Below are 18,024 nucleotides of genomic sequence, written 5' to 3'. Positions count from 1 at the left end.
AGCGAAAGAAATAAGAACATGACAAGAAATGTCAAAAATGAATAAATATGGCGTTTTACTTTACAATTTTAAAATGCAACATGGCAACATCCCAAACACGTAACATATAAATCTATCTACCAGAAGTCCCGCCCTGTTTTTCACAACTCGCCCGTAGTTCCATCGAACAGAAAGTCCGTCCCGCCCTCTTGCCAATAACGTTAATATGGAGCATCCCGTCCGGGACGTTGCGACGTGAGACGAGTACGCCTGGGAACAACGAGGTTAGGCACCGGCGCACTGGAGTGGAGTTGTAGTTGTGTGAGCAGCCTGAAGGCTGGAACAAAGCTAGAACAACTTACCCTCACATTGTATGTCTTGCTTCCTGTCTGCAAACATCTCAAAATGATCCAGCCAAACTAACTGCCAGCACTTTGTCATCCGCTGGCTCTCCGAGATGTCCACCCTGTTTCTTGTGAGTAAAAACAACAGAGGTGCTTTTTCAGCAGAATAACCTTGTTTCCTGCAGCTAAAGTTATTGCCCCAGGAGCTGTGTTATTGTCAATGTGAGGCTGCTATATTAATAACGTGTATGTGCTTTAGGCAGATGGGGACTGTGCGGGTGATGGTTTGCAGGGGTGACACCAGATAGAGCGATCATAGCGGGTTAATAGACTGCTTATAAACTTGGCTCCCACTCTCTTAGTTAGCTTAGCAACTTTTTATCATAGTTTTCCCAGCCTATGCTTTGTCCCTTTGTCCGGAACCAGTCGCCCCTACTGGTTCAGTGCGGCTCCTCTTACTGGTCCAGTTCGGCTCAGCTTACTGGTTCAAATGCTGCTCCTCTCACTGGTCCAGTTCGGCTCCGCTTACTGGTTCAATGCTGCTCTACTTACTGGTCCAGTTCGCCTACCCTTACTGGTTCAGTGCGGCTCCTCGCATGGCTTAAAGTGCGTTTGGGATTAATAACTTTTCATGGTAACCTTAATACAGTTCAATATTATTGTCTTAACATAACAATCAACCTATAATGGAAGTAGACAAAAGAGCTGTCTGGAATATTGTTTGTGTGATAGATGTTTCATCTGACATAACCACATATTAAGATGGAGACAATTATGTGTTAAGATTAGTCGAATTAGTCACAAGCATAATTCTGTTCGTTTACTGATAAGAGCTGTGAACTTGTCCTTGCCCTTAAAGAGACAGCTCCGAATTATCAATGATAAGCTCCAAATCATGTATCAATGATGATTTGGTGTGTCAGTTATATATCAATCAAGAATTACAAACAGATTTGCATACAAATATGGCAATTAGGAATATGGATGTAATTAGTGATTACAGTTGGATAATTGGGTCTGACATGGGACATGGTATGTCTGCTATGTTACAGCCGTGCTGGAAGTTGAATGTTGTCTTTATATCTGGCCCCCTTCAGCTTCGGGGGTCAGGACTAGACAGTTTTCGTTGACACAAGTCAACCGAAGTTGACAAGTTCTCAGTCAGAGTGCAAACACAGGAGCTCGCTTGACTGGAACTACTTCCATATGGGGATGTCCCTTGGCTATCGCTGAAGTAGGAGTAAGTTTAGATTACAGCACGATTTTATTGAGGTTTCTTTTCTCTGTGGTGCGCAGGTGTGTTTTACCATGTGTCTAAGAAAGTACTTTTTTTACTGCTACTTCAGGGCCTTTTTTGTTGTGTTCAAAAGCTCTGTAGCCCAAGTCGTGTGAGCACTGGCTCACAGCTCTGGTCACAGCAATTTGCTTGCCAAACTAATTTCCTTTCATGAGGGATTTCGGGGAAAAAAAATAGTTTAAGGGACTGTTTGCTCGTTACTTAGCTTTCACTGCATTCCACCTGGAGCTTGGCAATCCAACACAAAAAATTGTTGAAGCAATTAGGTTTGAAGGGTAACTTGGTGTGCATGTGAAGAACTACTCCTTCCCTGCCAGTGAGTTCTGCCATGTTTTCCACTAGTTCAAAACTTAAATCCATGTGTATCCTGACGCCAAAGTTATGACATTCGGTGAGCGCTATCTTAAAAAAGATGTGGTTCCTGTCTTCTAAAGTTCCAGTGTCTGGGCCAGTGGGAACACATTGTGGGGGGAAGGGAGGCAGTACTATGCGAGCCGTGCGGAAGGGCTCTCCTCTTCCTTCGATAGCAGAGTTAGCTCGCGTCAGCCCAGTCCTCAGTGGCCCTGACATGTTCCTCTTTCAAACCTCATTCAAGAAGTGTCTCTCTCACTCTCTCACTCACACATTCGTCTAAAACATAACTTTTTCCTCTGCTTTCAAAGTTCGCTACCATCTTTGAAAGACAGTGCTCAATGAATCGCTTTCTTCAACCACCCCTCCCCAGCCCGCCTATCCCGACACATGCATATCACACAGCGCACGTTATTATCCGTGTGATAATGAAACAGCAGACCTAGTTAGAGAGGAAAAAAAAGCAGGCCTCCTCAGTTTCCTTGTGGGGCCTCGCTGAGTCGCTGGGTCTTTGTGTTTATGGTAAGTGGGCAGCTGCATGCCCGTGGATCCAGGGCTCTGGCCCGCAGGCCCTTCACCGAGGCTGGATTAAAAACCACCACCACCACCGCCACCACGACCACCACCGCCACCACCACCACCACCACCACCACCACCACCACCACCACAGCCAGGCCTGTCGATGCTCATTTGGGACCACACTGAATGCTTTAAGGCTAGTGTACTGTACATCTCCCATTGGACACAGATGGATTATTGATTATTATCGATGATCGAAACAACTCATGGGTCTTTTTTTAGGGGGGGAGAATACAAAAAGGAGTGGTTCCTTTTTTCACTACGAATACGATATGTAAACGGTCACACCGGTTATCTCTCAGCCCCGTCTCTATATCAGGCGTTTCGTTTCATCTTCACGCTACGCTACTATGCTCTGTCAACACTGGCCGGCCCTCATTCATGACGTAGGGAGGAAGAGAAGAGCATGAAACGTGTACATTCTGTACAGCCCCCGTCTGTGCAGAGGAAGCCAGGCCACCCGAGGATGGATCAGTAACACGAGGGCTTTTCAGCACCCAGGCCATGGGAACATCTCAGTTCGGGTGGGGATCGTTTCCTTGGTAGCAGCCTGGTGACGAAGGGAGAAAAAAAAAAAAGGAAACTGTTGGATTTCAGGTAGCGTGGTTCTCAGGTGCTCAAGCTGATGCTCGAGTTACACCGAGGGGCCACAATCCTGGGCTTGTTCCGAGCCGGGGCCGACCAGTGTATCGCAGCATTGTGCGAAAATAAAACAGGAGACTTTTGACAAAAGATATTTCACATGTGTTGTGCGTCGCACGGACGCTTTGATGAGGCCGATCTTGATAAACACTTTTTCTGCAAATTTAGACGGGCATTGTTGCATTCACTGGCCTATTGATTGAGACCCGCGGGGAGCAGCGCAGGGTAACTGTGCCGAACATATTGTTTACCTCAAGCTCCCACAAGTGCCATAGGATGGATTAGCATTGGCTCTGTCAGTCAGACTCCAAGCTGCCCGCTCTTTGCATAATGTAGCTCTAACCCGCCGCGGGATTACAGTCTTAGCAATGCATAGAAGAGCTGCTCTAATTGGAAAATTGTATTTTAAAGCTTTCAGCGGTGACAACTCTGCGGGAGCTTATTGTAAAGGCTAGGCCAGGGGGGGGGGGGGGGGGGGGGGGGCTCCTTCTGTGCCTGACCCAAACCGGGGGGTGAGTGCGTCTGTGTGTGTGTGTGTGTGTCACTCTGTGTGTGTGTCTCACTGTGTGTGTCAATGTGTGTGTGTCATTGTGTGTGTCACTGTGTGTGTGTGTGTGTGTGTGTGTGTGTGTGTGTGTGTGTGTGTGACAGTGTGTGTGTGTGTGTGTATAAGGGCCAACAATGTATATTCCTACGTGTCCAATTTTGAGGTTTCCCCTTCTTCCTATCTTGCGTTCACAGCAGCTATCTAGCCCGTAGCCACCTGCTGTCGCGGTTAGCCCCCCTGTCCCCCCCCCCCCCCCTTTCTACTCACCCCCCACCCCGACCCATCATGGGCCATGGCTGTGTGTCTTGTGGGGGGTTGCACCAATAAGTTTGAGATAGGAGACGTGTTGCTATATAAGGCGGCAAGTGTCACCATGTGACCAGATGACGGATACAGATATGAAGAGCCTCCGAACTCAAGTTGACAGAAGCCCGAAATCAGTTGTGTGACGCAGACAGGATAACTCGGGGGGGGGGGGGGAGGGGGGGGGGGAACTTCACATACGGCTCCGCATCCGACATGGAGCCGATCCGAGAAAAAGTAGCATTAAGGCGGGTCATGTTAATGTAATTTGACCTACGACCCCACCACCCACTGCCGTGCCACGGGGACGTCCGGCCCTCCCCTGCCGCCGCGGCTCCCATTCAGACCCAGATAAAGAACGAGGGGATGGGCTCCTGTCTGTGACCTCCACCCCACTTCGGAGCCACCAGCCCCACCCCACCCCACCCTGCCCCAACAGCCCCCAGGAATGCTTCTCCCCAATACCAGATGATGACGATAAAACCACCGGCCCAGTCCTGTCAGAGGGGACTACACTGTTTTGCTTCGACAACAGAGCATGGCCCTGCAGAAGCCATTGCTGTTTTTTCAGAATCAGAACGGCAGTTTATTCACACAAACTATAACAGACGGGAGGAGGAGAGAGAACCCACAACCTTGGAGCCCTCTTGCGCTGCGTTTTGTCGTGTTGCAAACGGGGGTACGCTGACAGTAGTTGAACAGGAAGTGTGCAGTGCCCCACCACAACCCTCTGCTGCCTGGCACAGCGAAGACAGCTGGTGGGCGGTGGTGCCACGACCCGGCATGCCTTGGCCCCGGCGCTTTTTTCCACTTTCTACCTCAAATATGGCGCGGGCCCCTCTTGTGCCAAACGTCCATGGAGAGAGAGGGCAAGTTTTCCATTCACAAACTGCCCCTGCCATTCCTGGGTAGAGGTTGTCAAGGCTGCAGTCGGATCGGCGCAGCCTCTCCCCTCTCCTCATTTCAACGTGTCCGTTTCTCCGAAGAGCGATTCAGGGCCCGACTTACCTCATCGCCCTGCTATGAAATTATGGGAAATGATTGAGGGTTTTTCCGAACCCTGACTGATAATGCTATAAAGATATCAAACAAGCGGGCCATTCAGCCCTGCTCTCGCTCCCCGTGGCTGTGTAAACGGTTTCAGTGTGCTTAACATTAAGCACGCTATAGGCTGGCCTATGGACCGACCTCATTTGGCTCACTAGCATGCCTTGATCGCGCTCCCTTCCACTACAACACAACAAGTCCCAGTGGCCTTGAATGCTACTGGCCTTGCGCTTGTTTTTATAACAGTATTTAAAGTACTTTTTTTTTATTCAATGCAGTGTAGAGGATTAGATGTCGTAATGGGAATCATATGTTGCTGAAAGCGCAGAGTTTGGGCCGGTCTCATCAACCTTATCATCACGGTTTTGATTAGATTAGATTACATTGGATTAGATAAGATTAGCCATTATTGTCTCGTCCAGGAGACAATTTGTCTTGGGCGTTAGTGAGAAAACAGACAATATATCCGTACACATGTACAATCAACCTACAGTTACAACACACACACACACACACACAACTCCATGCACAGCAGAACAGAACATACACGTATTGTATGATCTTGTGATGCTCTGCTATATTGTCTGTCATCTCCGCACCGCTCACCACAAACACAAACACAAACACACAAACACACACACACACACACACACACACACACACACACACACACACACACACACACTGCCCCTGCCATCTCCTTCGTTCCTTTCTCTCCCACTATATCCCACTGTCCGGCTCTGACCCATCTATCAGGTGCTGGTGGTGTTGGTCAATCGTTAGTGTTTTGGGGGGTCTGAGATGCTGGTCTGAGCTAATCAGCTGTGTTTTGCTGCACTAATGAGAATAGGGTTGTTTTGACGACCGCAAGGTCACAGCTATTCTCAGCCAGCCCCCGAGGACTCAATTACACAACTTTGACTTTGCTGCGCTCACCTCTCTGGTTCCGATGCAGAACACTTTGAGGAATCTCTCTCTCTCTCTCCCTCCCTCCCTCTCCCTCTCCCTCTCCCTCTCCTTCTCAGATGGCAGATCCCGGAGCTGCTGCAGGGACTAGGGAAGGGAGGAAGAGAGAGAGATGGGAGGGAGGAAGAGAGAGAGATGGGAGAGAGTAAGAGAGAGAGATGGGAGGGAGGCAGGGAGGGAGGGATGGGAAAAAGGTTGAGGGACTGTTGTCCCCGATGCGTACTTGTGTTCTTCTAACCTTGGGTAGATTACTTATTGATGCCTCCTGTTTTGCTGAGATTGTGTCAACACACACACACGCACACAAACGGACACACACACACACAAACGGACACACACACACACACACACACACACACACACACACACACACACACACACACACACACACACACACACACACACACACACACACACACACACACACACACACACACACAACCCTATTGGGTAGGGTCTTCACACCCTGCTTTGTAACTTTCCGTTTAGGTTTGACAGTAGTCTAAGGGGCTCGGCCCCCAGCTGATAGGATGCCCCATCTGCTCCTCGTGCCCTTGATGTGTGTTTCCTGTAACCCCTGGTTACAGCAGGTGTCAGGCTCACGTTAACACGGTTACATATTGCATGCTTTCGGTTTTGTGTTCAGAAAACTGTTTCCCGTTCCACGCGGGGAATTCTGTGGAATTGAACCCCCTGCCAAACAGCTAGGCAGAATGTTAACAATGCCCTGAATTCTAACCCTTTTTGCTCATCTGTGTGTATGTGTCTCTATACGTGTGTGTGTGTGTGTGTGTGTGTGTGTGTGTGTGTGTGTGTGTGTGTGTGTGTGTGTGTGTGTGTGTGTGTCTGTGTGTGTGTGTGTGTCTGTGTGTGCGTGCGTGTGTGTGTGCGTGCAGGATTGGACAGAAGACTGAATCACATTCCTGGAGGCGTCGAGGGGACTCTCTGCCCGCTGCGCATGCTTCAGTGTCCTGCTCTTCAACATGGCTCCTGACCTCCTCGCTTCGCATCCAAGTCACCCGGGGCAAAAATGTGCGTTGTCATGGTGATCATTAGCAAAAAAACGCTGGAGAAGAAGCGCGTCGAAGATGTAACGTCCAAGTGTCTGGAAATAGGCCAGGTAAGGGTTACACATTGTTTCTCCGAAATTCTTGTACTTACACGTAACGTTTGTGGTATTCTACGAGTCTTATGGTGGCCAGCGGTCTCACAGCGATTCTATTGCCACATAGCGTTAACGTGTCAATGATACTGTTCGGTACGATTCCAGCCCTGTCTCACGAAGCCATAAACCCGCTCTAATGGACTTTGCATTCTCCGAGTCAAACTCTGAGCCGCAGCATTTTTGTGCCGTGACTCGCCCGCCGACAGGGGATATTTTTGCCCCGATTAGCCCTGATTGCACGACGATACCCCCCCCCGATGGGTCACGGGGCGGCAGCCATCTGGTGTGAATGGTGAACTGTTCCACGTGTTCGCCAACAGAACGCCAACAATAGGACAGTTGTTTACGAGCGGCGGGTGGCCCGGGTGTCTCTGGCTCACCTTCTAAGAGGAATTCAAACACCGGAGCCCGGAGTCTTTCCCTCTGTGCCGGAGCCAGCAGAAACTCCCAGTGTGTGTGCGTGTGTGTGTGTGCGCGCGCGCGCGTGCGTGCGTGCGTGCGTGCGTGCGTGCGTGCGTGCGTGCGTGTGCGCACGCGCGCGCGTGTGTGTGTGTGTGTGCGTGTGCGACGTGCGGACCGAGATTGCCCTCTCAGCCACGTGAAGTGAAGTCATCGACTCATCGTTCTCGGGGGCGTGTAGTCACTCAGGAAACCTATTATGATCCATCAGACTGAACAACAAGCTATACTCTAGTCTGCTCTCTCTCTCTCCTCCCTCAACGGCACAACACACTCCGTCTCAGCGGGCCTCAAACGGATTACTCCGCATTTCATTGTTTTTTCGGGGCCAGTTGGTTTCTATTTACGGACCGGATTTTCTCGCTACGTGGGACTGGATGCGCTTGTTTCGATGGTTGACTCCGGCGGCGCCCTGTGTTGCCTGGCGTGCGATCCACTCCCCGCCCCCTAAACGTCTGCGTGTTTCCCACAGCTGCGGGAGCCGACCATGAGCCAGGGAACGGCCCTCTTCTCTTGTGGACTGATGGGTAAGCGCCAACCCCTCCACCACCTCCACCACCTCCACCCACACACCAGCCCAAACACCACCCCCCCCAAACGTCTCTGTGCTAAACATAGACCTTCACACAGTCCTACAGCCGCTTTCTTTCTAGAGAGTTTCACCGTCGTTAATTGTGTCCCCCCCCTCCCCCCCCTCCCGATGTGTCTCCACCCCTGGCCCCACATGCGGAGGAGCTATAATTACACACCTGCAGACCGGTGCGCACCCTTGGCAGCTTGTAGAGGCTGTGTTATGTCACCCGAGGGGCTCGGTGAGGGGGGGGGGGGGGGGTCTGTTCCTCTGCGTTGGCGTCAAACGTGCCTGACCGGTGCTGCAGCCTACCAGAATGATTGCTTAGTTTATTATGCTTCATTGACACCACACCCAAACCGGGTGATTAGATCACTCCACCGTTTTCCCTTTTTCCCCAATCTTAAATGTTCCGAGTAGTCAACCGCCGTAGCCGGTTATTATACCTAACACGCCAGCGTTGAGATTCATCTCAGGGCATGTTGCTCAAGGTCTCAGTTAAACCCCGGTTTCAGCTCGGACTCAAAACACTAGGAGACTGAATAAAATGTGCTTATGGCTGAAAGTTGAAGTCGGGCGTGTTGACGTTACCCACGCCAACTCTGTAACACTTTTGTAGTACTTTCGCTGTGCAAGTGGGTTTTAATGATCGATGTCGAGAACAAAATGTGCCACACGTTGAGGCGTAATGCCCTGAGTGTCCGGGAAGCTAAACCCTCTCTCGGACACAGACATCAGCCGCAATCGCTGGTCAGACGAAGCTCCACACATCCACACACCCCTCGCTGCCTGCATCCCTTCGTCCTGACGTCAAAAAGTCTACTAAAAAGTCCTTAGACTTGTCGAAAAGTAGAGCTGAGTGGAACATTCAGACACACAAAGACTGGCAAAAACTGAGTTTTTCTCCTGTTTTCTCTTGATGAGGGCCTAACCCTTATTTTAGCATCAGTGACAAAATGGCATAGCTCACTATCTCCACGATAAAATAAGATATACCCACGTATGATAATGATGAAATGAAAGGTTTTTGGGTTCACCACCCCTTTAAACAATATCATGAGGTTATTTATTCTGAGAACTGCATTCACGAAATCGCTGACAGAAATTAGGAATTGGTTAGCTCTGGGTTCCAACCTCAAAAGGAGTGGCTGGCATTCACTTCAACATCTCTGGTTGTGATCGTAAATCAAAAGAACATTTCAGAACATTTCATAATCAACAGGCCGTCAGTTATTTGGATGACCCACTTTTCAGGACTTATGTCTGTGATTATTATTATTATTAGATAATACCTTGATAAAAATGATCCATCCTCGTAACATTCTAGTTAATAGTGTGTCAACTTAGCACGCAGCTGTTGTTGGAGTCTGTGGGTTTTCTATTATCCCAGAATGGTTCAGTCCAGTGGTTGGGTTGGAATCCGTACCACCGACGTGATTTTGTTTGCCTCTGTGGCGATTGGCAAGTATGTACAGTGCTGGCCAAGTGGTAGTTAATACATTACAGGCTGTTTGGATAGAGCCGTTCGGTTATATAGTTTAACGAGAGGAAGTCCGTCATATTGATATCCTCAGAGAGACTATAAACAAACATGGCCGACCAGCCCTAAGCCGGGAGCGTCCATGTTGCTTCACCGCTCCTTCCTCTTCATCAGATTACCAGATGGCCGTCGGCCATTGTTTTGGATGCATGCCCGTCTCCAGGTGTTGGCTCCACAACGCAATAAAAGCGATTAGCGTATGAAACACAACATGCTCCTGCCAAGAACCACGGCAGCCTGACCTTTGATAATGTGCAATTACCTCCTGTAACATGGATGAGTGCTCGACTCTATTCTCTCTTTAATGAGCGGCTTTGAAAGCTGATGGTTCTCTAAATAGTTGGATAGTACTTTTTTTTTATTGGACGATGTCGTTAGGTAAAGTTGATCCCTTCCCGGTGAAGCAATGCTCCTTCAAAATAAAGGCGTATCGACCTTAACCTTAAGTCTGTGCTTCTTTGAATGGTTTGAATACTTTTCTTTTATGCTGTTAAGCTCGCCTGATCCCTTCCCAATAAAGCAATGCTCCTTCAAAATAAAGGCGCATCGACTTTAACCGTAAGCCTGTGCTTCTCCGAATGCTTTTTAAAAAAAAAAAATTAATTGATATCGTGAAGTATATTTGATCCCTTCCCCTTTAAAGCAACGCTCCTTCAAAATAAAAGCGCTCCGTCAACCTTCACGCTCACCTTCCCTCTGTGCTGTGCTTGCAGAGGCGGGCCGGTGGCGTGAGCTGGGCCAGGGCTGCCCCTCGCGGCCGGTGGGCGCCAGCCTGGAGAACCTGTGGGACGCGGTGCCCGAGGAGTGCCAGAGCCCCACGGGGTGGCTGGGCGGCGGCGGCGGCGGCGGTGGCGGCGCCATCTCGGGGCTGCTGCGGGAGCTCAGCCTGGCGGACCCGGCGGCCTTCGCCGCGGCGCCGCCCAGCAAGCGGCAGTGCCGGTCGCTGTCCTGCTCCGACGAGCTGGCGGGGGGCTGCCGCGCGGCGTGGCGGCCCCAGGGGTCCCGCGTCTGGACGGCGGTGGAGAAGCGGCGCTGCCACAGCGGGGGCAGCGTGCACCGCGGCGCCGGGGGCGGAGCCTCGGGGGCGCCGCCCGCCGTCGTCTTCCCCGCCATGCAGCGCAGCTCCAGCTTCAGCCTGCCGGCGCGCTCCAACGCGGCGCTGGAGCTGCCGTGCTTCTCCCCGGGCCTGGTGCCCGCCTTCACCGGCCGGGCCTCCCCTTCCTCCTCCTCCTCCTCCTCCTCCTCCTCCCCCTCCTCCCCCTCCTCCTCCTCGGTGACCCTGTCGTCGGCGGCGCCCGGCGGCCTCTACCTCTCGCACGAACACATCTTCCCGGCGCTGGCGCCCCCGGGGGCGTCGCCCGACAGCTCCCCGGGCTCCACCCCCGAGCTGGAGCGGCGGAGGGGCGTGGCCGGCCCGGGCGGAGGGGGGGGGGGGCTGGCCCGCAGCCGCTCGCAGCCCTGCGCGCTCGACCACAAGAAGATGGGCGTGAAGCGCCGGAGGCCGGCCGACTCTCGGCCGTCCCTGGACCTCGCCAAGATGACCCAGGTGGGTGCTGATGGGAGGAGGCTGGGGGGGGGGGGGGGGGGGGGGGGGGGGAGGAGGTGGGGGAGGGGGGGGGGGGGGGGGGCAGCGTGTGACCACTGATGACACGGGGATCAGATGACAGCGTGCGATGCGAGCCACCGTCGTGGCGTCCTCAATAGGACATTGTGCGCCCGGACACAAAGCAGGCACTCACGGAGATACATGCAAAAAATAAAAAAGACCAGCGCTGCTCATTTCAAAGCGGAGCCAGCGGCCGCTATGCATTCTGGGAGGCATTGTGTCCGGGCCGGGTACGCAAATGTGCGACGACTCTCGAAGCATTACTGTTTTGACAAGTGTCAACGTGGTCATTTGAGGTTGAGTCTTTTCAGAATAATTTGGATGCTTTGGGATTTCGGTACAACTTATTTATTGTACATTATTTAATACGGTTATGGAGCTGACATAGGCCAACACTATTAAATAATGTACAAATGTAAACCTTAGTTCACATGAAGAGGCCATTAGTTAATGGTTAAGGAACTGTTTGTTAATTTTAGTTTAATGCCTTTTACTGCATCTACTAATGTTACACATGCACAAAGACACAAACTTAGACACGCACAGTTATACACACACACACACACACACACACACACACGCACACACACACACACACACACACACACACACACGGGAGGAGGACCTTCGTCTTCCTCTTCTCTTGTTCTGCTGAATAAACAAACAATAGGAAGGTTGTGATTCTGAGCCCTGCTCCCTACACACACACACACACACACACACACACACACACACACACACACACACACACACACACACACACACACACACACACACACACACACACACACACACACACACACACACAGTGTGTGTGACATGTACACACAAACACAGTTGCATACAGACACATTCACACTGACACATACACCTAGGGGCATACACACAGACACACACACACACACACACACACACACACACACACACACACACACACACACACACACACACACACACATACACCTAGGTGCATACACAGACACACACACACACACCTAGCTGCATAGACACACACACCGACTCCCACCAACATACAAACACACAAACACCTAGGTACATACATACACACACACACACACATGCCTCAAAGAGCTTCAGCATGCAGAACATGTCCTTTGCATTCCTCCCTGAGTCACATCCCCCAGTGGAGGCGTCTGAGCAGACGGAACGCGGGCTGGGATCTGAAACAATGAGTTGATGAGGAGGGTCCGATTCTCAGGAGAGTCACTGATAAACAAAATCAACAAACACACACGTACCTCTCAGGGAAGTTCTTCTTCTTGGTGTTCAAAGACACGTAAACAAACACACACACACACACACACACACACACACACACAGGCGCAGACACACACACAAACACACACAGGCTCCCACCAACACCACATCAACTTGTTTTTGCTACACATCCTGTCAGGCAGTCTTCTGTTCTGCTTCACCCATACAAGCATTCACACGCACACACACGCACGCACACACACGCACGCACACAGTACAGTACAGTACAATGATGGACAACGCACGGCTGGACTTGGGGCCCTGTGGAATAAGTTACAGAGTTCACGAGTGTCTTCGGAACATGCAGTGTGCATTATGAACACACACACACAGTCGCACACACATACCCACACACAAGAGGTTAGTATGCCTTGATGAATGTGAATGTTGCTACATCGGTTAGTTAGTATAATGCCTCCCCCCCCCCCCCCGAAACAAACACGCACACACACACACACACACACACACACAGTCGCACACACATACCCATATACAAGAGGTTAGTATGCCTTGATGAATGTTGCTACATGGGTTAGTATAATGCTTCCCCCCCCCCCCGAAACAAACACACACACACACACACACACACACACACACACACACAGGGGAGGTTAGCAGAATGCCTCTCCCCTTGTAAGAGCTACTACACTACACCACTCCTTTGCGTCGACGTCTGGCTTTGGTTTAGAAACGAGCCGTTCTGGTTCTCTCTGCTGAACATTATATAATCCGATTTGCTCGTGTTGATAAAACCCCTCCCCCCCCCCCCCCCTCCCCCCTCCCCCCTCCCCCTGTCCCGGCTGTAATTGCCTGTTAAACGGACTCCTCTGAGAGCCGGCCCGGAGGAGAACGACTTCCAGTTGTGTTGGCTCAGGGAGACGTGAACGAACCCAAGGCTAATCTGCTTGTCATCTGATCAGATTCGGGCCACAATGCACGCAGCCTATTCCCCCCCTCCCTCCCCCCCCCCCCCCCCCCCCCCCCCTTCCTCCACACCGCGGCCTTTTCATCTCTGTTTGCAAAGGAGGAGGATCGCTTGTAACCACGGCGATGAGCTGGCCGACTGTTACAAGGAGAGCCTCGTAACTGTGCGGCTGCTGGCTTCCTTTTCTATCAGCGTTTTTTTGTTTTTCTGCGTTTGCCCTTTTGATTCTTTTTGGTTTCGCGCACCCTTTGCAGACACCCACTCCCGAGTGACTTCCGAAATATTCGCCGCGCTCACCCCCCTCCCCCCCTCCCCCCCCTGCCCCCCTTCCCCCACGCCCCCACCATCACCATCTTGTGGCAGGCGCGGTGGCACCGCCACAAGATGGCCACAATGGTGTCACTCATGCTGGGAGCGCGGCCGGCTGTAGCCCCCCTCCCCCCCCCCCCCCTCTGGATGTCACCAAGTAGAGCAGAAGTTATAGATTGCTGCATCGGTGGTGACGGTGGTGGCAGAGAGGGCTGTGTGTGTGTGTGTGTGTGTGTGTGTGTGTGTGTGTGTGTGTGTAAAAGCAGACATTGATTCCCTGCGAGCGGTGTGCGTATCGCTGTGTGTGAGCGACCTCATGAGCTATTGATAAGGCTGTATTGATGATGGAGCGAGTCAAGGTCAGTATGGATGAGGATGCCCTTCTGCCCCCGTCTCCATTTCAGCCTCCAGGCGACGGGGGGCTGGGGTGTGTGTGTGTGTGTGTGTGTGGGGGGGGAGTTGATGTTTCAGGGCAGCTCTGTCAGCCTGAGCGCGTCGAGGAAGAGTATTCAAGGTTCGCTTGACGGCCTCTACTTTGAAGCTCTTATTGACGCTAGAAACTAAGCGAGTGAGCATAGATAAGACCTCCTCTGATTGGCCCGCTCTCTGAGGAACCCAAACTAAAGACCAGGGCCGGTCTTCATGGGGGGGGGGGGGGGGGGGGGGGGTTCCTCAGGGTGGTTCTCATGGGGGCCAATCAGACTGGCGGGAGGGGGGGGGGGGGGACCCCTCACCTGGAACCCCCCCCCCAGACCATCAACACTATCCAAGTAGAAGATGGTACTAAGAGATGTGCAGATTCACAGCGCGGTCGATTCACACACATGACTGTTAACCGCCCCCCCCCGCCCCCCCCGCCTCCCCCCCCGCCACCCCGCCCCCCCGCCTGCCCCCCAATAACGCAGAAACCGCAACCGACGGGGGCCTCACAGAAACCCCATTCTGCCGTGTCCCTTTAACCCATCACCACCGCAGAGGTCGCTCAGGACAAGACAGCTGGTGTGTTTTGTCGTCAGGGCCGAGCTCGTTGGGGGGGGGGGGTGTGTGTGTGTGTGTGTGTGTGTGTGTGTGTGTGTGTGTGTGTGGGGGGGGGGGGGGGTTACTGTAAGAGAGACGGTCCTTCCTACCCAACCCAGGCCAGCCCAGCTGTCGTGGGGGGCCTACAGCGGTGCTTCTGGCACATGTGGACGGGGCCAGGGGAATGTTCCGACGCTCCCCAGATGTATGCGTCCATTGTGCCGTTTCCCAGTAGCAGGGAGGGGGGGGGGGGGGGGGTGGCGTGGCGGCCTGGCTGACAGTGATGCCGGCCCCCCCTGTTGCGTAGAGCAGCGGCTGCCTCCCCCCCCCCCCCCCTGGACCGGCCAGTTGCTCCGGCGTGTAGCGGAACACGATTTATAGCCGTTGAGGGGATCCGTCGCGCATTCTGCTGCTCCGAGGACGCCAGTCCTAGTCTTGGGTTTAGGGTGATGTGCGAACGTTGGACGGCGCCCAAACCAGGGGGGGTTCAACCCTGGAGAGCGTGAGGTGAAACTGAAACTAGACAACTGACGGGCCGGAGAGAGGTCCGCCCCAGCTGTCCCGGCGCTAAACCACCGCTGTCTCCGTCTTGTTCCCCCCTCCTCTGCAGAAACTGCGCAGCTTCCACAGCCTCAGCTGTCCTGGGATCCCCGGCGAGGACGGCCGCCAATCAACCCAGGCCCCGCCCACCCTCAGAAGCCCCGCCCCCTGGGAGAGCAGCGACTTCCTCCGGGACCCCACGTCCAGGTCTAAGGAGGGCGAGGGGGAGGGCATGAGCGTGGGCTCGGACCCCGCCATCGAGGAGCTGGGCTGGGGGGCCCCGGACTACGGCGACGCCACGGGGGGCGGGGATACGACCGGCGGCGGCGGCGGCGGCGGCGGCGAGTACCTGTGGGCGGGGCTGTGCAGCCCCAGGAAGGACATGTATCAGCTGGGGGGCATGCTCGACATCGAGCAGATCGAGAGGAACTGAGCCCCCCCCCCCATGCCCCCCCCCCCCCCCACCTCGTCCACACACTCCTTCCTGAACCCCTTTCTCCGCTCCTCCCTCCTTCACGCTACGATCCCAACCCCCCTCTTTTTGGAGGGGTGTGAACTGTGACCCCGGGGGCTGGATCGCCATGCGGCCCAGCGGGGCGGGGGGGGGAGGGGGGTCGAACCTCACTCATAAGTCTTAAGAAAGGACGTAGGTGTCGGGACGTGGCCCCCACACCTGCTCGCTTTGGCCCGGGTCTGGCCGACGACGACGGGGGGGGGGTGTCTGTGGGCGGTCCCACAGAGGGGGGGGGCGGCGTCCGCGCTGGAAGCCATTGTGCTTCGTTTCGCTGACGTGGGTATCAGGAGGACCCGGGGGGGAGGGTGGGGGAGTTTAAAGGAAGTGCTGCTGCACAACAAGGGGGGGGGGGGGGGGGGGGGGGTAGGAGGGTCCGTCTGTGAGTGGCCGGACGGACTGTCGCCGTGCCGACCGAGGCGGGAACGCACCACAGGGGCTCTCTGAACCTTTTGCTGCACTAGACGAAACAAGAAGAGGAGGAGAGGAAGATGGTGGCGGCTTCCCGGACGTTGTTTGACACGGGTACATGATGGACGCGCGCTGAGAGACTTCGCCTTTCGGGGACCGCGGATGTCGGAAATGGCCGGTCTGACGAGTTGCGCGGCGCACACATTCGCACATGGACACGCACACACACACACACACACACACACACACACACACACACACACACAAACACACATATACAGGCCACAAAATGACAAGCTTAATAATTCGCACAATAACATGAGGCTACTCTCTGAGATTGTATTTTCCTTTTTTGTCGGAGAGAAACTTGGTGAAGCTAATAGCGTTAATGTTCTTCCTTTTTATAATTTGTAACTACAGAGCTATGTAAAAAAAAAACATGGACATATTTCTATACAAATAAAACACAGTTTTAAATGTGCTCGCTGAAGTCCTTCCTATTTTGTGTGTGTGTGTGTGTGTGTGTGTGTGTGTGTGTGTGTGTGTGTGTGTGTGTGTGTGTGTGCTTGCGCGCGCGCGCGGAAGCTTGTATGCATGGGGAAGAGTTCATGCAGATAATCAGTATTGACAGAGTCCAGGCGAGGAGTCGAGGCTATTGTTCAAGTCCAGCTTACTCCAAACATTAAGGCCTTACTACTACAACACTACTGTCTAACTATGAAAATACTACTGTCTTACTACGACAACAATGCTACAATGTTACTGTCTTACTTTGGAAATACTACTTTCCTACTATGTCAATAGTACTGTCCTATGTCAATAGTACTGTCTTACTACAATACCACTGCCTCACTACTACAATACTAAAGCAATATTACCTCTCTTACTATGACAGTACTACTGTTTAACCAAAATACTACTGCCTTTCTACTACAGTACAACTGTCTTACTTCAATACTGCGGCCTTACTATAACAATACTACCACAAGACTACTGTCTGACCACAATGCTACGGCCTTACTACGGCCTTACTACTAAAACACTCCTGCCATACTACTACTATTAACACCACTGCCTCCCTCCTCTGCTCCTACCCCTCGGGTGGGAGTGAGTGTTATCACAAGGCCGCGCGGCGGAGCGTGTGTTTACGTTCTGAAGCGTCGGCCGCGGTGCCCGGGGCGCCAGCAGGCAGAACACCCAGCGTGCCGAGGGGCTCCAGCGGCAACCCACTGGCCCCCCCCCACTGCCCCCCCCCCACTGCCCCCCCCCCGCAGCCCCCCCAGCTTCTCTTCCTTCTTCTCGGGCTTTTTCAGTTTTTTTTTTTCCACGGTTGAGCCGAATGTTGGTTCACCCCGGGGAGCGCTCTCCCTCCGCAGCCCGCGGAACAAAAGAACCTTCTCTGCTCCGAGAGGCACTCGGTGACGGGGGGGGGGGGGGGGGGCTGTGAATGTGGGCCGTGTGACGAGGACTGCTGCTGCTGCGGTTGCTGCTGCTGCCTGTGTACTCTGAACTCTGACCTCTGACCTCTGGGCCCCCAGCCCGTCTTGTGGTCCGGCGTGCGTTTGTGTGTTTTTAATTTCTCCAAATTGTTCCTGTGTTCTTCCTTTCTTTCTCTGTCTGTCTCTCTCTCCTCCAGT

At 53.2% G+C, this 18,024-nt stretch overlaps 1 protein-coding gene across 1 annotated transcript; it reads left to right on the top strand.

The window, feature by feature from the left end:
* Positions 1–158: 158 nt before the first annotated feature.
* On the top strand, positions 159–16,868 carry fam53b (family with sequence similarity 53 member B). The gene is made up of 5 exons (XM_030340344.1): positions 159–454; positions 6,952–7,175; positions 8,152–8,206; positions 10,504–11,336; positions 15,536–16,868. Exons 2-5 carry the CDS (start codon positions 7,086–7,088, stop codon positions 15,896–15,898), a joined length of 1,341 nt encoding a protein of 446 aa, XP_030196204.1. The 5' UTR covers positions 159–454; positions 6,952–7,085; the 3' UTR covers positions 15,899–16,868.
* Positions 16,869–18,024: the final 1,156 nt, after the last annotated feature.

Source organism: Gadus morhua, chromosome 18 (assembly GCF_902167405.1).
Source record: "Gadus morhua chromosome 18, gadMor3.0, whole genome shotgun sequence".
NCBI classification, from domain to species: Eukaryota; Metazoa; Chordata; class Actinopteri; order Gadiformes; family Gadidae; genus Gadus; species Gadus morhua.
The sequence above is the reverse complement of the archived record's forward strand: the minus strand, read 5'-3'. Positions and strand labels throughout refer to the sequence as shown.

Excerpts from the sequence above, each read along its gene's own strand:
- fam53b (XM_030340344.1), top strand. The coding sequence starts at position 7,086 with ATGTGCGTTGTCATGGTGATCATTAGCAAAAAAACGCTGGAGAAGAAG. Across the intron at positions 8,207-10,503 it reads CTTCTCTTGTGGACTGATGG|AGGCGGGCCGGTGGCGTGAG; the intron begins GTAAGCGCCAAC and ends CTGTGCTTGCAG. Across the intron at positions 11,337-15,535 it reads ACCTCGCCAAGATGACCCAG|AAACTGCGCAGCTTCCACAG; the intron begins GTGGGTGCTGAT and ends CCTCCTCTGCAG.